Genomic DNA, 27,266 nt, shown 5'->3' with positions numbered 1-27,266 from the left:
CTGTGACTTACCCAATAGTAAGTGCCATGCTAAGTAAGCCATGCATCTCTTACTGGCCATCAAATTTATGGTTCTGTTAGGAGAGCCTAACATACAGTTTGGTCTCTGTGACTGTTTCATGCTATAAACGTAAGCAATAATAATGATATTTCATTAGGATTGCTGTCTCTTCCATAAAGATACACGAGTCCTCACTAAATGTGAATTAGAACATAGAGCAGATTTATGATTTAAGTCTACTGTACCACTCTACCTCTTGATCTGTTCATGTTTTTGCTGGTCACCCCATTCAAAGCCATAAAAAAACTTGACTGCCAAGTAGACACACTATGCTCGGGCTCCCTCTGCTCCCCTACCCTACCCCAAATTCCCACACACCCTCACTTACTCAAAATTTATACTCATAATTCCTCTTTCCCCCTCCCCTTCAACTCCACCTCTTCCTGTTAATCTTCTTCAATTGACACTTTCTTCCACTCTATGACTTCTGCTTTACATCCTAATCTTTGGCAATTGATACACATTATTTTCCTGTAATCCACACCCCTTCATACCAGCACCTCCCACTTTACTACACCTCCTCACTCCAGACAACATACACCTTATTTCACCCTCGTCTATACTTTTTACTCCCAACAGCATATGCCATCTTCTCGCCTGCCTCTACATCAAAAATAACTCTACCACCACTCAGCAAACTCATATCTCTTACCTACTTAATTTCTCAATAACTTCCACCACTCCTCCCTCTCTCCCTCCATTAACATGTTTCACATCTATGTGTCTACTACACTTCTTCTTCTACTCTCACACCTTTCCTCCTACCATGATGTACAGTCTCCCATAAACTTAATCCCCACTCTAACTCACCCTCAATTGATCTTATATAAACCTTACACTATCTCTATTGCACCCTACCTATTTAACCTATCTAACCTTCTATATAAAATCAAATTAGTCCCCTCCTTAAATCCTGTCAAAACTCAGCCTAAATGCAGCACTGATAGCTCTACATTACTGACACTGCTACTCACCACCAAATGTATATTCTTATCAGGTGATTATTCACCCCAACCCTGGCCCCCACTCCCCTCCCATTCTTGATTTTTTCCCCATACCCCCATCCACCTCCCACTCCAAGTCTCCTACCAAGTGATTATTCATATGCTCACTATGTATGTAGTCATTATACTGTGGCCAGGTGGCAAAGCAACTAGTGTTCACCTTTACTAATCATTTGTTCATTAAATCAAAATGAGTTACATGTATTTATGTGTATTATGAGTGAATGGACAGAAATGTACAGGAGGGGAAAGCTGTAGAGAAAAAAAAATGTCATGGCAGTTATGACATGGGTGGAGCAAATACTTACAGTACAAGGTGGTTGCATCCAAGGTTCACCATCTATCTGCATGGGTAACAGTCTAGACGTTCTGTAAATAAATAAAAAAAATTACTTATATGAGAAGATATTTCACCTCTAACTTATCACGTTGGGCTTGTGTTTGTGTGGGTGTATATGTGTTTGTGCATATGTATGTGTGAGATAGTGTATGCATTTTAATCTCCATCCATCCTTTTTTATTACATTATGTTAACTGTCACCTCTAACTTATCATGTTGGGCTTGTGTTTGTGTGTGTGCATGGGTGTTTGTGGATTTATGTGTGTGTGTGATAATGTATGTGATTTTATCTCTACTCAACCTCCTTCTTTACATTATGCTAATAGGATTCTTCTATACTAATAACATTACTTAGCTGCAAACTAACATAGCACAGAGTACCTACATACCAATATTTTGTCTGGTATTAGAATTTTACTTTATTTTGTGATGGAATCTCTGCCAGTCTGCACAACATCTATGTGTTACTAGTCCATTAAGATACTAGAAAGTTGATGCATGCCTTGCCTGCCATGTGACACATGAACCCTCAGTCAGAGATGCCTCAGCCGAGCAAGGCAGACAAAGACAGTTAACTTCTCACCTTAGTAATACACTGCATGAAGTGGTGAACTGAATTAAGAGAATTAAGAACTGCAATCAGAAGACAGAAAACTTTATAATTTAGCTGCTTTATCTGAAAGGTGATTTAAGAACACTACAAAAGCATTTCAGCAGTTTAAAATGAATAAGCCTCACAGAGAAAGTGAGAAAGAAACAGTGACACTGTCTCTACAGGCATACTAAGAGAACTAAAGTTATGTACTTACCATTATGATACCATGTTGTCTTCTGTCCTTCTCAATCTGTGCGTTATCAGATCTGATGACAGCACCATTAGAATCTTCAGTTTTGGAGCTCTACCATCTCTACTCATAACTCGTGGCTCTAAATGACTCTTCTCAGATCAAGTTTGATCCACCATTGACCTTACAACATTAGACAAAGGGAAAAACAATTCTATCCAGGTAACAGGCAAAAGGCACCCAAAATAGGTCCCTCACATAAAGCTTTGATGCTGGTCCATACAACCTACCAGGAGTCACAAACAGTGACAATTTGGAGGGGACATGGAGGGAGGGAGGGATGGCAGGGAAGGACAGAAGAAGACAATACAAATCTATCATTATGATAAGTACATAACTTTTGTATCTGTCTCAACCTGTGAGACAGAGTCCCAGCCAGTAGCATCCACCAGGTAGTCCTGGAGAGAACATTACACAAAATGGTGGCATTGAAGATGGATGTTGAATTAGATTGAATGTCCAGTTTGTAATGATACACAAAGGTATAAGCTTTAGGCCAGGTAGCTGCTGCACAAATGTCATCATTAGGATGCCTGAACCAAAAAAGGCAACTGAAGTAGATACCACTCTGGTGGAATGAGCCCTAGGCTTAGTAGGCAAAGAAAACTCTTTCATGGAGTAGTCAAATGATATCTTTGGAAACAGGCTAGCCAAGCTGTGTCTTGACAAAAGAAACAAATAGCTGGTTAGATTTTCTCAAACATTTGATTCTGTCCAACTAGAATCTCAGTAGGTAGTGAGTGGCCAAACAATGAAGCAAATATTCTCCCTTGTTACTGCATTTTAGCAAGAAAGCAGGTAAATGTATAAGGTGATTAGGATTAAACTCCAAGGCTACCTTAAATACAAAGGAAGGATTGGCTCTTAAGGTGACTCTGTCCTTGTGGAAAAATAGATATGGATATGGAGGAACATAAGATAATGCTTAAAGCTCAGACACCCTCCCTGCAGATGTAACAGCTACCAGGAAAAGTAAGCTTTAGAGAAACTGTGTTCACTTGTTTGAAAGAAGGTCTAGTTAGTATTTGTAAGAGCATACAGAGATCCCAAAGGCATAGCAGATCATGAATATGTGGATGTACTAGAAAGGTTCCTCTGAGAAAGGCCTTGGAAAGCTTAATGGCTACCACTGGTGTACTATCTATGTCAATGTGAGAGTTGGAAATGATGACCTACTGAACCTTAACAGTAGAGCAACTGAGGCCAGAGTGAAAATGGTCAGTCAGGAATTAAGGTTCAGAAAGAGAAAACAGAGGTAATCCAGAGGTCTTGAGTGAAGCATGGCATCCCACCTGTGACCCAGAGGGTGACAGAACTAACAAGAAACAGAATGCAAAGGATCAGTCCAGATAAAATCACTTTAGCTAGCAGATCTGGGAGACTCTCTCTCTCTCTCTCTCTGATACCTTTCCTGTGGGAGGAATAAAGACACCTTGTTGAAGTTTCCAGTAGTTTATTCAGTTAAGCAAGTAGATGGATGAGTGTTCTCATTTTAATGTTCTCGAGAACAAGAAGACTCATCCGTCTACTTGCTTAAGTGAAATAGCTACTGGAAGCTTCAACAAGGTGTCTTTATTCCTCCCACAGGGAGATTATAGAGAGAGAAAGAGCATCCTAGATTTGCTAGCTATAGTGATTTTTATCTGGACTAATCCTTTATACAAGGTTCAGAAAAAGGATCCAAATGTTTGGAATAGGTGCAAATGGAAAACCTGTTCCACTCACTGGCATAAACCTTTCTAGTGGAAGGCTTCTGGGAAAAAGAAAGTAAATGAATTAACTCTCACAGAGATCTTGGGATCTCTGGCCATCAATGCAACTGGAAGAACCATGCAGTTAGTTTGAGGAAGTGACCTTTTAGGTGAGGAAGGCCTGATGGATGAGGTATCAGACCCAGGACAGGGTAGGTGAAGTAGGAGAGGGCAAAGAAAGGGGAACCAAACTTGCCTCTGCCATAACTTGATAATGAGGATCATGGTTGCTCTGCAATAGGCTACCTTCTGAAGAAATTTAGTCAGAGGAGTTTGGGGGATAGGCATATAGGAGACCCAAGGGCCAAGTATGTAAGTAAGCATCTCTTGGTGATGGTGCCTCTGGAGGGATCAGAGAATATAAAGTGCTGCACTGAGTGATGGATGGGGAAACAAACAGATCACAGCAGGAGATACCACAGCAGCTGAAAATCTGTGCACCTATCTCTGGGTTCGGAGACCATTTGCAAGGTGAAAGAATGTGTCTGTGGACTTCTCCAGGATGTGCACTGCAGTCAAAAAGCATAGAGAGGACATCACCCATTACCAAACTCTCATGGCTTCTTGACACAAAGGACAGGCTCGAGTTCCTCACCATTTATTCAAATACCATGCCACTGATGCATTGTCATTCAGAATGGTGATCACACCCTTTGGAATAAAGGCCCTGAAAGGCTTGCAATTCTAGGAGGACCCACCTCATCTCCAAGATGTTGATGTGATGTATGACCTTGGATCAAGACCAGGTGCCACTGAAATGCCCACCCACCCTAGAAGGGAAACATCCATGGTCACCATGGCCTGATGATGGGAAATAACAAAGGGTCAGCCTTCCACAACCAGAGGAGATTCCAACCACCAGTGAATATGGTGGTGACAGATGTTTGTTACAAAAATCTGAAAATTTATTGCATGAGGCAGATTGGACCACTGGACTGCCCAAGTCCACTGGAGTACACCCATGTGGTATCTTGGCATACAAACTATAGAGATAGAAGCAGCCATATGTGAAAAAGACAAAGAATTTAGGATGCAGAGGGTTTGCAAGCCTGAAGAATTTGCGAAGAATGTAAATGATAAGAATTTAGTCTGGAGAGCAGTAGTTTGGCCGGCAGATTTACTATATTCAAATATCAACCAATAAATCCTAGTACTTGAACTAATTCAATGCTAGACTTGTCTTAAGTCACTGTTATGCTTAAAGATCCTCCTGTTTAAAAACATGTGCTGCTCAACTGGCTCCTGTTTTTAGTCAGATTTTTACTAAATCATTAGAGCTGTGTTAAGTTTCCTTATGTTTCAAACAAGCCACAATCATTCCAGTGACTAAAAAATCCACTATAACAGGACTGAATGACTAGAGGCTTTTTGCTTTGGCAACAGTGGTCATAAAGAATTTTGAGAGGCTGGTGTTAGCTCACTTGAAAGATAATACAGATCCCTCATTGGACTCCCCCTTCAGTTTGCTTATCGAGAGAACTGGTCAGTGGATGATGCAGTTAATATGGGCATGCACTATATATGCAAGGATTCTGTTTGTGGACTTGCATTTAATATAATAATTCCAGAAACTCTTCACTTAAAACTCTCCCAGCTTTCTGTTCCTGCTTCCACCTGTCAATGGATCACCGATTTTATAAACAATAGGAAACAGCAGGTGAAACTGGGGAAATTTACATCTAGCTATCACACGATCGATACAGGTGTCTCCCGGGGATGTGTGCTCTCCCCACTGCTGTTCTCCCTCTACGATAATGACCACACCTCTAAAGACCCCTCTGTCAAACTTATTAAATATGCAGATGATACAACATTGGGCTTATCCGGAATGGTGATGAATCTGCATACAGATGGGAGGTAGAGCAGCTGGCCCTTTGGTGTCGAATAATCTGGAATGGAGCACTCTTAAAACTGTGGAGATGACAGTGGACTTTAGGAGTGGTATTACAATATTATTCCCCCTCTTTATATTTAATACTGCTGTGGCAGTTGAAGAATCCTTCAAGTTTTTGGGATCTATTATCTCCCAGGATTGAAGTGGGAGACCAGTGTAGGGTCCATCATAAAAAAGGCACAGCAGCGAGTGTACTTTCTGTGACAGCTGAGGAAGTTCAATCTCCCAGAGGACCTGTTAATTCAGTTCTATACAGCAGTCATTGAGTCTGTTCTCAGCTTAAACATAACAGTGTGGTTTGGATCTCTGTGCAATCATGACAAAAATAGGTTGCATCAAATAGTCAGATCTCCAAAAATATCATTGGTGCTAGTTTGCCCTCCTTACAGGACCTGTACTATTCCAGAGTCATGAAAAGGGCAGAGAAGATCATCACCGACCCTTCACATCCAGGCCACCATCTTTGTGAACTATTACCATCAGAAAGATGTTATAGATTAATATGCACCGAAACAAGCAGATATAAGAGCAGTTTTTTTTCCACAGCCCATCAAGTTCATAAACAATTAACTCAGCTTATTAAGTTGGGGTATTCTTTTTCCCAAGCCTCCAAGGATTCTGCAGTATTGTTTACATATCGTTAATACTTGTTTCTTTCAGAGTTTATTTCAGCATTTCTTGCACCGAGTTGCACTTTGCACCCTGTATGTATATGTATATGTATATTTACTTTTTGTCTTATTCTTAATAGTTGCATGTATGTTGTTTGTCTTGTTCTTAATAGTTGTATGTATGTCATTTATATAATTCATACTTGGAGAGTCACTGAAACCAGAGTCATATTCCTTGTATGTGTGCATACTTGGCCAATAAATGTGATTCTGATTCTGAAGTTAGACACAGGAGCAAGTAGTCTCTGGCTTAGAAAAGTTACACCCTTGAGGAACCCATCAGGAGCTATTCATTCACGTAAGGAAAGACCTGGAACCCTTGCAGCCTGAGCTAGGCTGCTACTATCATCATGTATTTGGAGATCATCCAGGGAGCTGTGATTAGACCAAAGGGCAGTGCTCAAAACTGATAATGCCTAACTCCCAGCAAAAAATGCAGGAGCCTCTTGCAGTTCTTTGCTATCTTTATCTGATGGTTGGCATCCTTGAGATTTACTGGGCACATACAGTCATCTTTCCTTAAAAGAGGTAGAATGGATTGAACTGTGACCATCAGAAACTTGGTTCAATTTCCTAATATCCAAAATAGGTCTAAGGTCTTTGTTTTTCTTTGGCACTAAAAATAATCATAACTTGACCCTGGATCTTTGCTGGTCTGATGGGACCTCTTGGATGACTCATTAGAGAAGCAGTTTCTGGATTTCTACTGTATTTCCCTTTGCTGGTGGGGTGGAACATCGGGAAGGGATTTTGGGAGTTCTTTGGGTTGAACATAAAAGGAATTGTATAATCTCTGGCTATGACTCTCTGCGACCACCCATCTGATGTGATGACCTCCCAGACTTTTGGGTGGACAGTCAAGCATCCCCCGACTGCCTCCAGAGAGCAGCAATCAAGCAACCCTTCAGGAGTATTGGAAGGATCTCCAGGAGAATGCCCCATGGAAGCCCTTGTTCTGGAGATTGCCTCTGTCCTGTGGGTATCATCTATTGTTGCTACCTCCCTGCCACAGGGGGATCCATCACTAGGGGTGTCCTGGAAAGATAGCTGTGACTTATAAAAAAGAGGCACTTTCCTCCCTTCTGTTTTCTTGAAAATGACCTTTGAGTGGTAGAGAAGCACACCTCAATGGCAAGCAGCATGTTTCCACTCTGTTTGCTCCAAGTTAGCATTTCTTTGACCTTTGGGCCAAAAAGCGAGGAATCAGCAAATCGAGTGTTAACAAAGGATGCTCTGAAGCAGTCTGCAAAGTTGCATAGGTGCATCTAGACATGGTGTTGCATAGCAATGCTTGCGCTTACTGTGTGGGATTTACCATCATCAGTACTGGATGAGAGCTGCATGGGTACATTGGCTTACAGACTGTATAGTAGATAACTGAGTTTTCAGGGCCTTCTGTGAGTGTTGGGGGCTGCTATGTCTTCACTACCTTTGACACTTCTGAAATAAGGTCTCTCTGAAGTCTCATCAGATGGGCAAGATAATTCAATGCAAATAAGGTGAATGTGGCTGAAGTGTATGTGCACTTTCCTAGACAGTCCAAAGCCTGAGAATTTGTTGGGCAAATCAACTGAGGAATTCTCCTCTGTGATGTCTTTCTTAGTGGCATCCACAATGACAATGGATCCCACAGCTGGACCATTGTTCCAATGGGGTCTAGTTTTTGGAAGAACTAAACTTTGTTGGAGAATACATCTATGATATCAGGTTTTCTCCAGGCCCTCTGGGATGCCAGGTCAGCTAGGGCATCCAGAGGGGGGACCACACAATATGTGGGTGGGCCCATGCTGAAGGCCTTGAGAAAAAACAATGACTCCCATGGGAAAGGGGGTTCAGTTGTCCACTCCATATACTGCTTTAATAATTTGAGCAAATCACCAAAGAAGGCATTCTCGTGGTGAGATATATGGGGACCTTTTCCCTTCATTGAGATCAGTATCCATGGTGTTAATTCAAACTAGCTGCTCAGGTCTCCAAGTGGAGAGGATCCTTTCTACAACATCAAAGGTCAAGACCAAAGCCAGATGGCTGGAACCAGCATCCCTCAAATCTGAGAGAGAACCCAGTGTTTGGCAAAGACTTGACTGGCTCTGATATTGAGACTGGCACTGAGCTCTCCAGGGACAAAGGGAAGAGATGACTCTAAAACTCAGAATGCTGACCCCAGCCCTGGGGCATTGACCCAGATCCCTTGACTCTAAGACACATTCTGCTCAGACATATCCAGACTAGAGAACATCAAGGACAATGCCAGTGCCTGATGCAGCCATGCCATTGGCACCAACAGTGGGCATAGCAGCTGGACCTTCAGATCAAGGATCTCCAGAGCCAAAAGAACAAGAGGAGGAACAAGTAGACTTGGAACAGAAGGAGCCACAGACTCAGGCCTTGAGGCCAAAGATCCAGAAATGAGCCATACGTCTAAATGAGCCTGAAGAAAGGAATGCATCAGCTGCTCCAAAAATGGATGGTTTAAGGCTCCCAATGGCCTAATGGACTTAAAAGAAGCCACAGAAAGGACTTTCTTGGACATTAGATCTGAGCTTCAGATCCATAAGGGAGAAGCTCAGATATGAGTGAGAGAAGGAGACAGTCCTGAAAAGAATTTTGACAGGATAATGGGACAAAAGAGAAAGGGACCCTGGCCAAAGAAGCAGAAGGATCCTAGGAAAGGAAGGGAAGGGGCTAGGGATACTAAGGCTGGAATAATTAGAGGATTCTGAATCTTGGCCTGCAGTCAAGGACAATCAGAGCAGAAATGGCACAAAAGGTCCTGAAGGAGTGGAAGAGAGAGTAGCCAAAGATCAATGAATCTTCAGGTCCAGCTAGCCTCAGTGGTAGAGGGTAAGAGCATTTGTCCTCTTCCTTGTCCTTGGTCTTGGGCCTGGGAGACTCTGTTTCCTTGACTCTTTCTTTTTTTTTCCTGCTTCTTACCAGGCAAAGAAAGGCAGAAGTGTCTGAGAGCTGGAGAAGGCCTTTCATAATGATCTTGGCCCTACTGTCTGACGATGCTCTGGCACTAAATGTGGCACAGGCCTGGCACTTGACAGTTAGGTGTGCCACACCTAAACAATAAACAAGAAGATCATAGATGTCTTGTGGGGGTAGCCTGAATCCACACATAATGCACTTTTTGAACCTCAAAGTGGATTTATGCATTCTAAAACAAGAAAATCTACAAATATCAAACAATTACAAACACTAATTACCAACTCTAAAACTAGCACAACTATAACTACTAATACTGCCTAAAAGCGTATATACTAACCACCAACTATAACTACTACTACCTAATCACACACAAGAGAAAGTTAAAGAAAGACTTTTTTTTTTAAATACACCTAAACGCCTAACCTAATTACACTAAACTATAAAGAAATACTAAGATGATGAAAACCCAATTGCACCAACTCTAACCTACAAGAAGACTTCAAAAACTAGAGTAAGACCAAACTGGACAGTGTTCCTATGAGAGTGAAGGCAATAATGCAAGATGAATAGAAAGAATAGTTCACTTATCCACAGGAGTTCTTGAACCATGATCTGTTGGTGATGGTGGCAAACAAGATCTGAGGAGAGTCAGAGCAGGGAGTTATGGGTAGAAAAGGTACAGCTCCAAAACTGAAGATTCTGAAGGTATCAGTGTTGTATCCTATTCTGAGCTGACAACCCACAGGTTGGGATGGATGGAAAGACAACACCTTTAACATCTGCATTCGTAATTAACTGCAGAGGCAAATAAACTTGAAATTGTGTTGTTTAGAGTTTCTAGTACAGGAACACAAAGAGGAATGAAGAACAGACTGAAAAAAAAATCACCATAATCTGGCAGACTCCATAAGGTCATTTTGGGGAATAATGAATTATAAAATGGTACTGGGCACCTAGAATAATGCTGAGGGGCTTGTATTACAGATATGTTTTCTATGGTTTCCGAGTAGGTCCACCCTTTACATAAATGCATATCAATCATTTGTGGTTATACTGATGAAGTTTCTGGTAAGTTTTAATAGTTAATGTTTTTATTATAAGGAACATATTCAAACGTACCTAATAGTGACACAAGAGCACTGTGCCAGTCGCTTTCCAGCACTTTTTAATCCTGTGTAGATCTGACCCATTTCCATGGCACCTTCCAAGCCAACTACTTCTAGCAGCTGATCACTGAGGTCTGTCAAAAAACAAACACAAAGCAGGTTATGAACAATTTTATATGTACAACAAAACCAATGAAAAATACAAGAAATACCACCACAGAGAGGAAAACAACGAAACCAGTGAAACACAGTAACTTTGATGTGTCTTCAGGAGATAACAAGTTACACACATTAACTATTATATACATCAATCAACACATTCATTCATTCATTCATTCATTCATTCATTAAAATACCATTAAAATCAACTGGTCACAGGAACACCTTCCAATTACATTTAAGGTTTAACCCATTAGCTACCATTTCAAAATGCATACTGTCTCCTTGTACAATAATCTTTTCTTTACTTCTGTTTCATCACATCCATTAGCAGTTTCCAAAATCATGCCTTTTAAACAATCACTCATACCAATGTGGCATAACATATACTGATGTGCTACAGGACTTTCCATTCTCTTATTTTTGATATCTCTTAGATGCTCTTGCATCCTTATTTTTAAACGGCCTTTTCGTTTCACCTATATACAAAAGATTGCAAGAGCATCTCAGTGCATAGATCACACCTATGGTATTACAACTTACACATTGCCTGGGGGCATATGTTACATCATTAATCTTTTCAAAATAAGGCACTATATATTGGCTAACAGAACATTTTCCACATGTCTTTGTCTTCACTAGTTTTGGAAACTCAAAATTACTATGGATAACCATCTCTCTTATACTTCTCTCTTTCTTTAAAGACAATGCAGGCCTATATGGTAATATATCTTAACTTTATATCTTTCAGTAAGTATTCCCAATAATATTTAACCACCTTAAATATTTCCTCTGTCATCATGTTATATATTGTTACAAAATAAACTTGCCTATTACTTTATTTCTTCATATCATACAAAATATTATCATTTTTACCTTTTTGCCTTTCATTGTCATTCACCCATCTATTTAAAGCCTTTTCCATTATACATTGATCATAACCCCTACTTAAAAAAATGAGCACACATCTTTTTTAGTTCTTCCCACAAAATGTCATTATTACTACTTAATAATGATATTCTCAAAAATTCACTATAGGGTAATGAATTAAGTGTGATGAATGACAACTTTCACCATCTAAGAACAATTTTACGCTGTCCATGGTTTCCCTGGCTATAATTAATTTGGAGTCATCCAAAAAAAAAAAAAGAATAGACATTTGTCTTTTATCATTTCTTTTAATCAGAAATCACAGACATTTATCACAAGATGTGGAAGCAGCTGCTCAAGGCCACATTTTCTGTAGATATGATTAAAATATCAGTGTGAAATGGCCAGCAAAATTTCTGCTTCCCAATTGGCTAATAACAGATTTTATTTGGTCCATCATCCTAGCTTACAGGGCATCCCAAATTAATACAATTCAGAAGCAAACATTTAAAATTGTTTGCCATAATCAGTAGTTATATTTTTGCCTGAAGCAAATTTTGTTGCACAGTTTTGCTCCGACTCAGCTAGCCAATATTAAGCTTTCCAAAATAGTGGAATCAATGGACTGACATTTTTCCCCTGTAATGTAGTGACATAGTTACTTGTAATTAAGTGGGTGGGGGTGCCTTTATCTGCGCATACTATGTGGGAAGCTCTTCCCCACATAATATTGTCAAGCCAGAGATTTTCTTTGTTTTTTTTTAAACAAATTATGTTTCACTTGGTTCTCTTCAATGAAATGACATTTACCAGAATCTCCTTTTGACCAAACACACAACATCCATCAAACCACAACAAGGTATTCCAAAGGGACATACTGTTGCTTTGGTATAACAATGGAGTTGGAACTCTAATCTATTCTTCATGCTAATCCCAGCAATCCAGTGGCCATGATGCAGCCAGAATCCTATCTGTTACATGTTCACATTTTAAAATTGCATACCTTTTATAAATTTTTATTAAAAAAAAAAACAGAAATGTATTGACTCTCCAGTAAACATAACTAACCAGCAATATATTTCTTTACCACCCCACAGTTCCCTCAAAGCTGTGAACCAGTGCAGATTATAAGCACTGAAACCCTGAATCAGTTGTATAAGGGGTGCTAATTCTCACCGCTCTTATGAAATCTTTGCCTGGAGGTCTTCACTGTACTAGTATCCAGCTGACATATGCTGATCATCATCACAGTAACATTCTTTATAACCATAAACTTTACAAAGAAACAAACAAAAAATATATAACATAGCAAATAAATATAAAACTCAAACTTGCTCTAGAGTTTCACATCAGATTTAATACTGTCTCTAAATACGGCCTCATTATCAAGTGGGTAAGATTTCATTTGGGGGGTTGGTTAAATACCTTTAGCTATAATGACCATCTTTCATTAATTTTCAGAGACCTGTATCTACTTGCTCTTCTTATCTCTTGCCTTTGTATATTGTGCATGACTACACTAAGGTCCAACGGCTTAGAGGAGCATTTACTCATCCAGTTCCTTGTAACATTCTTTTTAGCAAACACCATCAATACATGTAGGAGTTCTTTTCCTGCTTTATCCCAACCTGAAAAGGCAAAATAGAAGACTATTTTTTTTTTTTTAATTTAGTACTAGTCTGTCAGGCTAAAGCTTATCTTCTACATTTTGCACACCTACCCAGAACACTAAGTTTTTCACAGATTATGAAAATGTGTTGCCAATCTCCAATGGTTTCCCCTCACATCTTCGACACTATGGATATGAACTGAAGAATCATCAGATGAAGTCCACGAGGGACGAAAACTCTTGGTAGTCTGATGCGTTTATGCGATTAAACAGCTGTTTGCTTCATTCACCGCAGTGTAATTTTGTGATTTTCAACCTCCTTGTGTCTGGTGCCTTGTTTTGTGTTTGGTTATGAACTGAAGAGCATACTATATAATTCTGAAAGTATAGAGACATATTTGTGTAAACATTACCAGCAAAAGAAATTAAATCTGCATAATATTGTGGCATCGCTGCTTTCTTATATAGGGATACTTAAATCTTGCTCCCATATTATCCATGATCTCATGGCTTCATTCAAATCCTAACTGATTAACAACTTGTAAATTCTGACAACAGAATGTAGAGAACTGAAGGACCCTTATCACACGTCAACAATTATTTTTACTATTTCAGGCCCATCTTCTAGGTTACACTTGCCTATTTTAATTTTATGACACTCCAAGGTTATTCCTTTGTAAAGTAACTTATCCTCATCTTGAAATTCCAACTTCCTCCTAAATCTATTCCACTCTAATAGGCCTGTCTCACAAAGACACTGTTCCCAAAGGATTAGTCTTTCTGCTCTCCTGAAACAGCTCAGGAGATCTTTTATCTTGTGGTGTCCAGAGGAAAACCTAATATTATGGATTTCTATTTTCCAAGTCTCTAACTTAAATCTACTTAGAAAAGAGGTGGTTGTCCTTACTACTGATAGCATCAGGTGGTGATCCTGTTTCCCCTCTCAGTTGCCTCTTTTTGTAAATCTAGCTGCATAATTCTTGAATCCCCTCTGCCATTTTCTCTGACATGATTATCTTCCCACCAATCATACATTATTTCCTATTAAAGCACAGAAACACTTAAATATTGCAGTATGGTTATATAGCACCATGTTTTTTGTACTTCTGGACCTGCAAATTCTTTAGATAGCACCAAATTCTTCCATGACACCTTGTGCTTTTGCTGCCCTGATACAAAATTTGTGATCTGTGACTTTAATTTTTTATAAAAAATCACATGCAGGTAATCCAGAAAGAGATGGAAGACATGTAACACACAAAGAAGAATAAACATTTGTATCACCTGCTCTTGATGTGAGAAGTCACTTAATATTTCTTCCTATTTCATACCGTAGTCCATACACTTACAGAACAACAGCCCATATGCTGCCTGTCATGGTTACAGCAATTCTCAACTGTTTCAAGGAAGACGATTTACATCAGGATTTTTGTTGTAGGAATTATGTAGTAGGAACGAGGGCACTAGTTTTTGTAGAGAAGAGGTCTTTGGTATAAACAAGGTATTGTTCATGGTGTGGGGCTGAACAGTTGGGTTCTTGGCCACTCATGAATATGTGTATTGATTTCGAACAGCGAAGAGTATTTTAAACGGCCTTTTGGGTCGGTTAAATTTTTTTTTCCTATTTGAAGAACTTTATGAATGTTCTATGTATTTGGGTTTATCTCTTGATATGTGATTTCAGTTTACTAAACTAATTTTGGACTGGGAGTATATATTTGTATTACATTAGGTGCGTTTTCACCTTGGATATTTCTATTCTTTGTTGAAACTATTTGTAGGTGCAGCCCTGATTTATGGGCTGTTGCATTTAATCATATGAATATTCCCTTGTTCGAATTGCTTGCAGTCTCCATTTTGAACAAATTGGTCAATTTGTGTTTTTTTGTTGAAGCTGATTCAAATGACCTATACGGATTATATGGGAGTGTTCATTATCTAGTTCAGAAGTTTGGGACTAGTTTATTAGCATTACAGATTTTGGTTTTTGCCACAGTTATGGTTTTCCATTCCATTATTGTGGTCAGAATCATTTTCTAAATTTTGCGCATGTATGGGTCTTTGATACAGATTATGCAACAATACTGTTATTTATGAATATGTTTAATATCCAAAAGGGGAGAACCTGAATATGATGTTTTGATTTGAATCGTGTTTTGGCACTTTTTGACTTTTCAGACTAGATGCATTTTTTGATACATCTGTTTATGCTGTATTACACCTAACAGTTCTGTACAATAATATTGGTACTACTTTAGTTATTGCAAATTTAATATTTTATATTTGGCACTGATTTATTATAGGGCAATTGTCTTGTTATGTTGTCTCTGGTTATATCTCAAGTTGCAGTGTACATAGTTGAAACTGGATCTATTTACACTGTGATGTGGATATGTTTTATTAATAACTTTGTTATTGCATATATCATCTTGAAGTGGTAAGGGGGTATTAAGTACTGTTTGCCAACTTTTTACACATAATAGTTGTTGTATCTATGTGATTATGGATTTGGTGTCCATTTTACAAGGATTGTCATCTGATAAGGATGACTTGCATGTTTTTGGGCTTATGGATCATAACGAAAGCATGGATAGCAATATAAGGGACCCGAACAATATTTGTAGGGATTTGCTTGGAAAGCTCACCAAAAGCATGTCCTCACTCAGGACTAATGTCTGGCACTTAAAATTATTTCAGGCATATCAAGCCAAAAATATTACACCGAGGGGATTAAGAATTTGAACACAACCCTTTGTTAGTGTGCCAGATGATTTATTAATGGAAGAATGGGCATCTGTTCAGCAACAAGCTACGATGTCTTTTGTTAATGTTTTGTCTTCCTGCTATGAACGTGTTATAGTGGCCAACACTAATGAGATCAAACAAATTTGTGAGGAAGTGAAAACCTTTGATGGACAACCCCAGTATAAGTTATGTTTGACCAAACTGTCCCAGGATTTGTTATCCTTGGAAAAAACCTTAAAAAACAAAAAAACTTCAGAAATTTCAAAGGGATTTGACAGATTATGATAAGGGTAAACCATTCGGACCTAGAAAAATGGTCAAATTTTTTGATGGGCAGCCTGGTGTAGGGAAGCTTAGGAAGAAGAGACCCAGTTCGATCTTAAAGCAATCTAACACAGATTATAGTAGTACGTCAGGGGAGGATTCGTCTTCTACTGAAATTGAACAAGTACTCACTCAGGGGTCCCCAGTACATAAAAAATCTAGAGGGGTGGTAGAAAACATAGAAATCGTGAAAAATGTGGAAACATTGTTATAGGTTCTTATACCTCAAATAACGGTAGTTTTTAATATGCACAATATCTTTTCTGTTGACCTGACTGATGTGGAATCACAAGTACTGAATAAAGGACTATCATATGTTTCTGGCTTCTTAGTGAATGAAGACGCTGTAGTTAATGATGTATTTGCATTTTGTCATCTGCTAAATTTAAAACTATTTTTTGGTGGACAAGATAATAGTTGGATGAGTATGGATTTTTGGTTTCGTAAATCCAATTTTCAATCTCCAATGGATAAATTTGTTTCTGTCTTTCAGGAATCTTGTCTCAAAGATTTGCATTTCAAATTGAGTGATTCTCGTGTGTTAGGCCATAATTTATCTGCGCAGGAACAACAGGCATTAACAAATTTGAAAAATAATTCTAATATTGTTATTATATCTGCGGACAAAGGAGGAGCGGTGATGGTCATGGACATGCATTATTATTTGAATGAGGCTTATAGACAGTTACATGATTCCAGATACTATATGTCAATGCCATTTGATCCTACCATGCAGTTCAAGAGTGAAATAGATTCCTTTTTAGAACTAGCTGTGGAGGAGGGCATTATTGATAAGGGAACAAAATAACAACTGGTGGTGGATGACCCTCAGAGGCAGATTTTTTATCTGCTACTTAAAATTCACAAATGTTTGGAGAAACCACCAGGAAAACCTATAGTATCTGGTAGGGATTCATTGACTGAACCCCTTTCAGTATTTCTTACACAGTACTTATAGCCTCTATTAATATGGTCTGTGCCAGACTTAAAGACATCACCCAGTTTCTCCAGAATTTGTCTGATTCACAGTTGGAGCTGGGTTGGATGATGTGCACATTAGATGTTTCCACTCTCTATACAAATATCCCCCACTGGGCTGGACTGGAGGCTTTAAAATATTAGCTTGACAAGGTGGACATCTATCCACCCAGCTTCAACACTTTGTTAATCTGTATGGCTGAACATATACTAACTAAGAATGTGTTTTATCTTCAAGCAGACTACTTCTGACAAACACAAGGAACTGCAAAGGGCACTTCCTTTGCCCCCATTTATGTGGTCTTTTTTATGGGGTACCTAGAAGAATTTCTTATCCATGACCCATCACATAATATCTATTTAGGGGAGATGGATTTTTGGTGTAGGTACCTTGACGATTGTTGGTTGATTTGGCAGGGTGATGTTACATATTTACGACAGTTTGTCCAATATCTAAATGAGAACAAATGGGGGGGGGTGGAGTTTAAATTAATATGCATGATCAGGAAATCCATTTTTTGGATGTCCGAATAACACATAATTTTGATCATGCATTATCTACTCAAGTGTTTTATAAATACCCCCAATATAATAGTTTATTGGAGGCTACTAGTCTACATCCCCATCATATCATCAGAAATATACCCAAATCTCAATTTTTGAGAGTGAGGAGGATTTGTTCAGATCAAGGTACCTACGAATATCATCAACAGGACCTCATAAAAAGGTTCCGCAAACATGGATATAAGTCAGGGTATGTTAGGACAGCCAGCAATTGGGCTCAGGAATAAGACAGAGCCAAATTATTGGAATATCAGGCGAGATCAGGTACAGAACAGGGGGTGATTAGGCTTGTGACAACTTATGGAAGGAACATCAATGCCACTAGGAATGTTATTAAGAATAATTGGAACATCCATTTGGCTAACCAGGAGCTAGCCTGGATACTACCTCCAGAGTGTTTATTCTCGTACCGTAGGGTCCGGAATTTGGGCTCATATTTTAATCATTTCAAAACTGGATTTAGGAAAATTGGTTTTGGTCAACAAGCCACATTAACTGGGGATAAATTGACGGGCACTGCTCATTCTGTACACATGTGCTTAAAACCAAAGAATGTTCTAGAAGAAATACTAGTAGGGTATATCAGATAAAATGTTTTGGCAATTGTGGTACGGATTAGGGGGTTTATTTGGCCACATGTTCCTGTTCTGCATTTTATGTGGGACAGACATCCAGGCCATTCAGGATTAGAATGTCGGAACATCTTAACTCTCTAAGTCTCTAACTTGCCAGAGTTGTGGGCCACTTAAGGGATTAATTAGGCCCCCAGCTATCTGACTTCTAAGTCTAACTGCTAGGGTCTTTTGAGCAGCACTAGAAAAAGAAAAGTCTTTACTTTGAATGCATACAGTGTATTTTGTTATTTATTATTATCAAGAAATCTAATGTAGAAGATGCCTCTATAAAATTGATTTTTCAATTATCATCCCCTGGTGAAGGGATTTTCATTAAATCCCTGTGCGTTTGCTTTGAAATATGCATTTGTTCATCTTTATTTCTCCTCTTATATCTAGCACAGGAAGCTAAATCTCTCCTTAGCATTGTTTTAAGTCCTAGTACTCAGTGCCATTATTTAAATATTCTTAACATAATTTAACTAGGTTAGGGTAATAGGATTGTTACAAATTCCGAAATGTCTCTGTCTTAAAAAAATGACATCTAATCGAATATGTTTTGTTAATTTGTCTAGCTAAGTTTTTAATTACATGAGATTGATCTGTGACAGTTACTGCTCCTGTGGTACACTGGCTAACTACGTACTCGCATCCCTAAATGAGCTATATTAGTGTGAGTTGCGCACATAGCCAGACTCACCTGTTGATGTTATCCTGGCTATGTCAATAAACCTCAAGTTCTCAATCTTTTGAGCACAGAAATTCCCCAGAGCTGAAATTCTTTAACCTCTTTGGCCTTTCTGTCATGTGAACTCCCATACAACTTGTATTCCAATCTCCCCACTTATTGTGCGGCCTTCTCCAAAGGCCATCCAGTTTCTAAGAAAACATGCTGCCGTCTTTCTTGCTTCTTACCGGATGCTATGCAGACCCCAGTTAAGGTGATCTGAAAACCATCTGGCCATCCCTTACATACTATATACCTACTAGCATTATCTTGCAGTTCTCCTTTCACCTGAAAGGATAAGCCTTTCCTCATTAATATGGAGAAATCCATCTTCTACCCTTTTCATAACTTTTATAGACTTTACTATTCTGCCATAACCAAATCTATCAAGTTTCAAATGCCCTTTGTTAACTAACTGAGTCTCCTGAAACAGCACAAATACAGACTTTGCTCTTCTTACTAAATGGATTTCTTGGCACCTTTAATGGAGGACTAGAAGTCATTTATGTTCCAGGATAGAAAATGCTATCTTACTTCCATGTCAGTAAACTCAAGATATCTCTTCTCACTCTGTTAGGGTTAACCGAGGCCTACTTTTACTAATATCACCCTCCCACAGTGATTGTTAAGGTACACCAGAATAAATAAGCACCATTTTTCTTGTAAGCTAAGCAACAGGACAATTTATCAAATAATAAATCATTTCAACATGAAACTAACATCATAGAACTATTTACAACTTTAGGGTGCATTACTTCCAAAGACGAAGCATGTCTCTATTAGGATTCAGTTTACTGGAGGCAGATCTAGCCATTCATTGTTAGCCAGTGAAGGAAGAATGAAAAGTCAACAAAATGACATTAAAGTGTTAAAAGTCCCCAGCTCACATAAAACCCCACAGTAAATAGGTCTTATTCTGTCCCAGGCATACATCTAGAAGGGAATGCTTGACATGACTGTATTTTTGCCAACTCAAAGTTTTGCAGACATGTCAGTATATCATCATTTTATTTAGATGTTCATAGTATCCTTCATTCCTAATGGATGTCCTTTCTTAACACACAAGCATTTGCTCATCTCTGAATATCATCGTCATACATTTTGCTGTAGAAATGACTGTAATGTCTTTACCATATAACTTTATTTTCAGTTGTCAATATTTCCTAGTGGAGTTTCCTTTACTTAAAAGTTCTACTGTAAGAGCTCTGCTGACAGTTCTCCGACTGTTTCATTTTTAGTCAATTTTAAACACTTCTCATGGAGCCCATGGTTTCACTTGGACTTTCTCTTTTAACAGATAACTGGCAAATCTTATCACATCTGGGCACGGTCTTATTTTCATGCAGCTGTAGGGATAAACATTCTATGTGCTCTCAATAAGCCCTGTGCTTGAATGCTGGTCTGTTCCACCAGCAATTTCACCCATTTATTTTATTTTATTTTATTTATTTAACATTTGTTTACCGGAAAAGTCCAACTGGGCAAATTTGCCCATTTTCATATGAAACCCGGGGAGAAAAGCTCCACATAATAACAACATAGTCAGTATTTAAAACAATAGTGAAACAATCAGAGAAATGATAGTAATAAATCACATAATAACATATTATCACAGTTCAAGTTAGTAATAAAACTAACAGGATCACTTAGTAACACATATTTTGGCAGTTACACAGTAACAAGAAATTATTCAGTGGAGTAGAGTTTCAGAGATATAATAGCTTAATATACAATGGAGTAGTGTCACAGAGATGTCGGTTTGTTACTGTAAATTGTTATGCTTAATGTTACTTATCACATCGGGTCAGTAAGCAAACAGAGATATATTGAAAGTGTAGAGTAGGGGGAGAGAGGGTGTCAATGGGAGTAAGTAAGGTATTCAGTAAGCACAGAGATATAGTGAAAGTGTAGAGTAGGGGGAGAGAGGGTGATGATGGGAGTAAGTAAGGTATTCAGTAAGCACAGAGATATAGTGAAAGTGTAGAGTAGGGGGAGAGATGGTGAGGATGGGAGTAAGTAAGGTATTCAGTAAGCACAGAGATATAGTGAAAGTGTAGAGTAGGGGGAGAGAGGGTGAGGATGGGAGTAAGTAAGGTATTCAGTAAGCACAGAGATATAGTGAAAGTGTAGAGTAGGGGGGAGAGAGGGTGAGGATGGGAGTAAGTAAGGTATTCAGTAAGCACAGAGATATAGTGAAAGTGTAGAGTAGGGGGAGAGAGGGTGAGGATGGGAGTAAGTAAGGTATTCAGTTAGCATAGAGATATAGTGAAAGTGTAGAGTAGGGGGAGAGAGGGTGAGGATGGGAGTAAGTAAGGTATTCAGTTAGCACAGAGATATAGTGAATGTGTAGAGTAGGGGGAGAGAGGGTGAGGATGGGAGTAAGTAAGGTATTCAGTAAGCACAGTGATATAGTGAAAGTGTAGAGTAGGGGGAGAGAGGGTGAGGATGGGAGTAAGTAAGGTATTTAGTTAGCACAGAGATATAGTGAAAGTGTAGAGTAGGGGGAGAGAGGGTGAGGATGGGAGTAAGTAAGGTATTCAGTAAGCACAGAGATATAGTGAAAGTGTAGAGTAGGGGGAGAGAGGGTGAGGATGGGAGTAAGTAAGGTATTCAGTAAGCACAGAGATATAGTGAATGTGTAGAGTAGGGGGAGAGAGGGTGAGGATGGGAGTAAGTAAGGTATTCAGTAAGCACAGAGATATAGTGAATGTGTAGAGTAGGGGGAGAGAGGGTGAGGATGGGAGTAAGTAAGGTATTCAGTAAGCATAGAGATATAGTGAATGCGTAGAGTAGGGGGAGAGAGGGTGAGGATGGGAGTAAGTAAGGTATTCAGTAAGCACAGAGATATAGTGAAAGTGTAGAGTAGGGGGAGAGAGGGTGAGGATGGGAGTAAGTAAGGTATTCAGTAAGCACAGAGATATAGTGAAAGTGGAGAGTAGGGGTGAGAGGGTGAGGATGGGAGTAAGTAAGGTATTCAGTAAGCATAGAGATACAGTGAACGTGGAGAGTAGGGGGAGAGAGGGTGAGGATGGGAGTAAGTAAGGTATTCAGTAAATATAGAGATATAGTGAACGTTTAGAGTAGGGGAGAGAGGGTGAGGATGGGAGTAAGTAAGGTATTCAGTAAGCATAGAGATATAGTGAACGTGGAGAGTAGGGGGAGAGAGGGTGAGGATGGGAGTAAGTAAGGTATTCAGTAAGCATAGAGATATAGTGAACGTGGAGAGTAGGGGGAGAGAGGGTGAGGATGGGAGTAAGTAAGGTATTCAGTAAGCATAGAGATATAGTGAACGTGGAGAGTAGGGGGAGAGAGGGTGAGGATGGGAGTAAGTAAGGTATTCAGTAAGCATAGAGATATAGTGAACGTGGAGAGTAGGGGGAGAGAGGGTGAGGATGGGAGTAAGTAAGGTATTCAGTAAGCACAGAGATATAGTGAAAGTGTAGAGTAGGGGGAGAGAGGGTGAGGATGGGAGTAAGTAAGGTATTCAGTAAGCATAGAGATACAGTGAACATTTAGAGTAGGGGAGAGAGGGTGAGGATGGGAGTAAGTAAGGTATTCAGTAAGCATAGAGATATAGTGAAAGTGTAGAGTAGGGGGAGAGAGGGTGAGGATGGGAGTAAGTAAGGTATTCAGTAAGCACAGAGATATAGTGAAAGTGTAGAGTAGGGGGAGAGAGGGTGAGGATGGGAGTAAGTAAGGTATTCAGTAAGCACAGAGATATAGTGAAAGTGTAGAGTAGGGGGAGAGAGGGTGAGGATGGGAGTAAGTAAGGTATTCAGTAAGCACAGAGATATAGTGAAAGTGTAGAGTAGGGGGAGAGAGGGTGAGGATGGGAGTAAGTAAGGTATTCAGTAAGCACAGAGATATAGTGAAAGTGTAGAGTAGGGGGAGAGAGGGTGAGGATGGGAGTAAGTAAGGTATTCAGTAAGCACAGTGATATAGTGAAAGTGTAGAGTAGGGGGAGAGAGGGTGAGGATGGGAGTAAGTAAGGTATTTAGTTAGCACAGAGATATAGTGAAAGTGTAGAGTAGGGGAGAGAGGGTGAGGATGGGAGTAAGTAAGGTATTCAGTAAGCACAGAGATATAGTGAAAGTGTAGAGTAGGGGGAGAGAGGGTGAGGATGGGAGTAAGTAAGGTATTCAGTAAGCACAGAGATATAGTGAAAGTGTAGAGTAGGGGGAGAGAGGGTGTCAATGGGAGTAAGTAATGTATTCAGTAAGCACAGAGATATAGTGAAAGTGTAGAGTAGGGGGAGAGAGGGTGATGATGGGAGTAAGTAAGGTATTCAGTAAGCACAGAGATATAGTGAATGTGTAGAGTAGGGGAGAGAGGGTGAGGATGGGAGTAAGTAAGGTATTCAGTAAGCACAGAGATATAGTGAATGTGTAGAGTAGGGGGAGAGAGGGTGAGGATGGGAGTAAGTAAGGTATTCAGTAAGCACAGAGATATAGTGAAAGTGTAGAGTAGGGGGAGAGAGGGTGAGGATGGGAGTAAGTAAGGTATTCAGTAAGCACAGAGATATAGTGAAAGTGTAGAGTAGGGGGAGAGAGGGTGTCAATGGGAGTAAGTAATGTATTCAGTAAGCACAGAGATATAGTGAAAGTGTAGAGTAGGGGGAGAGAGGGTGATGATGGGAGTAAGTAAGGTATTCAGTAAGCACAGAGATATAGTGAAAGTGTAGAGTAGGGGGAGAGAGGGTGAGGATGGGAGTAAGTAAGGTATTCAGTAAGCACAGAGATATAGTGAAAGTGGGGAACAGGAAGAGAGTGTGAGAAGGGGAGAAATGGGTTCAGCCTGGGGAGGAGTATGTAGGCTACACAGTCACTTTGTACCATTCGTTCAAGTGTAACAAACTGAAATGAAATCCCTAGACAAGGGTGAGGCTCCTCAGCTGCAGCAACTGTCCATAGAATCCAAAAAGCAAAACTGAATGAGGCAGTCAAAACACGACAATAAGAAGCTGACCGTTTATTCAAAATGAAATAATGAAGTAATAAAATAATAAAAACAGACAAAATCAAAGACTTGGTATTCAATAAGCGCTTTCATATTCAAAAGGAATGCTTCTTCAGACTGTTGACTATTAACTTCATTGATTTTCCTTAAATACTTTAGAATTTCATTGTCAAACCAATCATCTTTCTACCTCATAAATATTAAATAGTTGCATAAAAATATAATGATTGCTATAATTAATCGAACATTTTTGAAACATTTTTAAAAGAACTTGCAATTATGTTGTAATGTGGTATAGTAATATACAAAAATCATCTCATACTTACAAAAAAATGCATATGTAAATAAAATAAAATGCAGAAATATCTGTCATATCTATGTGACAATGCATATAAGACTGCCTATATTAAAAGCTATATAAACAATCAAAAGAAAAGTATATATATGAACAGAACTTAAAAGACTTATGAACACATATAATGACCTTGTCCTAAAAACATCTGTCTACATATAATATCATAATTCATCAAAAATCTGAGACCCTTTTTATCAGCCAAAGACCTCAAACATTAAATATATATATATATATATATATATATATATATATGTGTATGTATATATATATATATATATATATATATATATATATATATATATATATATTGTACATTTATATATTTTTAAGTGAGTATATTCTAGATTCAAAGATAAATTAATGTTCATATGTCAGATTTTTGATGAATTGGTAGAAAGAGGATTGGTTTGACAATGAAATGCTAAAGTATTTAAGGAAAATCAATGAAGTTAATAGTCAACAGTCTGAAGAAGCATTCCTTTTGAATATGAAAGCGCTTATTGAATACCAAGTCTTTGATTTTGTCTGTTTTTATTATTTTATTACTTCATTATTTCATTTTGAATAAACGGTCGGCTTCTTATTGTCGTGTTTTGGCTGCCTCATTCAGTTTTGCTTTTTGGATTCGTTCAAGTGTACCTTCAAACTGCAAAATCTTTTCTACATGCATGACCTCCTAAGTCTTGAAGTTTTAACTGCAACCTTTCTAACATAGATTCATTCAAGGAGACTCTCCTCAACATATCATTCATCTGGTTCTGAGTTTCAGAGCATTTGGAAAGGACTTACTCCATGTGCACTATCTTTTAACATCGCCCTCTGTGAGATCAGTGAGCTTTTAACTTATTTTTGAGAGCTCCATTGAATATCAGGACTGCCATTATAACTGCAAGTGTTGTCTCGGAAGCCATCAGAATACATAAGCTGAAGTGTGCCATTCGAGGAAGCACTGTTTGTTTCTTTTTATTCCATCTTTTAGGGTTAGCTGACATAGAAATATCATATGTCATAAATATATAATATAGAAATAAATAAGCTATAGTTAGTTTAATTATATTCTTAAGCTTTCAATATGCCAGTACAAGCTTGTTTTTTTTTTTGACATTTAAAGGTGGGAAGAGTGATACATTTACTGGCTGGCATCTCTTTTTATCATTAATATGCTCAATGAATTTCTTTATTATGGAACAGACAATACTTTAAGATTTATTATTTTTAACATGTATACACACGTGTATATATATATATATATATATATATATATATATATATAAATGTATGTATATGTATATGTTTATAATGGAAGCAGCTCACTCTGTTGAATGCTCAGTTTCTCAACACAATTTTATTTTGTATTTACCATAACAAATATCATTTCAAATTCATGTTTATCTTTCGTAAAATATATGTAAACTTTTTGTTAGCTAATGCTCTTTTTACTTTATCTCTGGACTGGGTCTTGGCAGCAAATAAATAAAAGTTCTGAGACTTTATCATGATTTAAAATGTTAAATGTCTTATCAATCCACTCCTCATTTATTTATTTGTTTGCTTGTTTATGTATTTATTCAGGTGCTTTTCTGACTTCTAATCATCTACCATTGTCCCTTTAGTTCCTCACAGGGTGAGAGCTGTTCCTGGCTCATTCATTCTTTGTGAGGTGAGAGACAAAGAGGTTGTCATACTGGCAGCCATAAATACCTTTCTGATTTAAAGCCCTAACCCACTCCCCTAGTGGCTAATGTAAGTGCATACATTGCCACAAGGGACCCCTACACCCTCCTGTGACATGTGCATATACCCACATGCATGTCTATGACAGCCACCTTCACTGGCCTATGACAAAAAGCCCACATCACCCCACTGAATATGCCTGCCAGCCTCCACTTGCTATGTAGCAAGATGACCAGGAAACCACTATTCTCTGTCCCCAGGATGCACAAGTTGGTGTTAGTTAATCACTCCCAATGTCAGTCACCTGGCTTTACCAGAGTCCATACCACTACTGAAGCTCAAGCCTTCTGTGTCACAGTTGGGGGCTTCTTCCCTTTGCACACCCAAAGTCACGACAATGCATGTCTCATGTATTCACAAGAACATGTTTTGTAGCTTTAATTTTTTTAGAGAATTTAAGAAGTTGTAACTTCCTGAGAAATTCCCTTTGCCTAACCTCATCATGGAGACCCTGCTGGGTCTAATGCTATGGAATTCCTAACACAGCTTCTGCATAAGGTATAAGATCCTTAAAAGATCTTTGCTCTCTCTATTAGTCTCTGGGCCTCTCAGTTCTGCTACACTGAAATGACCCCGTTTTCTCCTGACCCTGGACATAGAATAACTGGCTATAAAAATGAGTAGAAAGTTTCTTAAGAAATTTTAGGTTGGCCTTCACCTTCTCATCTAAATAACTACTGAACCAATTGCTTCTTATGTCTTAGTTCTGCTCCTGTGAGACTGCTTTTCCTAAATTTGTGAGAAATTCTCTCTCCTTTTACAAATTCTTTACTCTTGTTTTTTTCCCCGTTTTGAATTTCTAGCAAGCTGTTACCATCTATCAAATTTGCTATCATGTACAATTCTCTCTTTTCAAGCACGTGTCAGGAGAGTCCCTGTTTGAAACATAAGCTCAACAGATAATTAACAACAGCCATAAGTATATTTATAGCCTTCTGAGCTTATGTTTGCTGTAATGTGTTAAATGCAAAGTATTGAGTTTTTTTGCCAACTCTAAACTGAAGCTTTGCTCCCACCATATTTTAACCA

At 38.7% G+C, this 27,266-nt stretch overlaps 1 protein-coding gene across 3 annotated transcripts in view; it reads right to left on the bottom strand.

Moving 5' to 3' along the window:
* Positions 1 to 27,266, bottom strand: part of LOC122792986 (diacylglycerol kinase beta-like) — a 4,078,579-nt gene that overhangs the window by 144,570 nt on the left and 3,906,743 nt on the right. For all 3 annotated transcript variants that reach the window (XM_044060599.1, XM_044060600.1, XM_044060601.1), the window contains 2 exons: positions 10,616 to 10,736; positions 1,373 to 1,433 (listed from right to left, as the gene is read on the bottom strand). In XM_044060599.1, the coding sequence (XP_043916534.1) occupies positions 1,373 to 1,433; positions 10,616 to 10,736 (182 nt within the window). The remainder of the gene's footprint in view (positions 1 to 1,372; positions 1,434 to 10,615; positions 10,737 to 27,266) is intronic.

Source organism: Protopterus annectens, chromosome 2.part0, assembly GCF_019279795.1.
Source record: "Protopterus annectens isolate FY-2018-M chromosome 2.part0, PAN1.0, whole genome shotgun sequence".
NCBI lineage: Eukaryota > Metazoa > Chordata > Ceratodontiformes > Protopteridae > Protopterus > Protopterus annectens.
The sequence above is the reverse complement of the archived record's forward strand: the minus strand, read 5'-3'. Positions and strand labels throughout refer to the sequence as shown.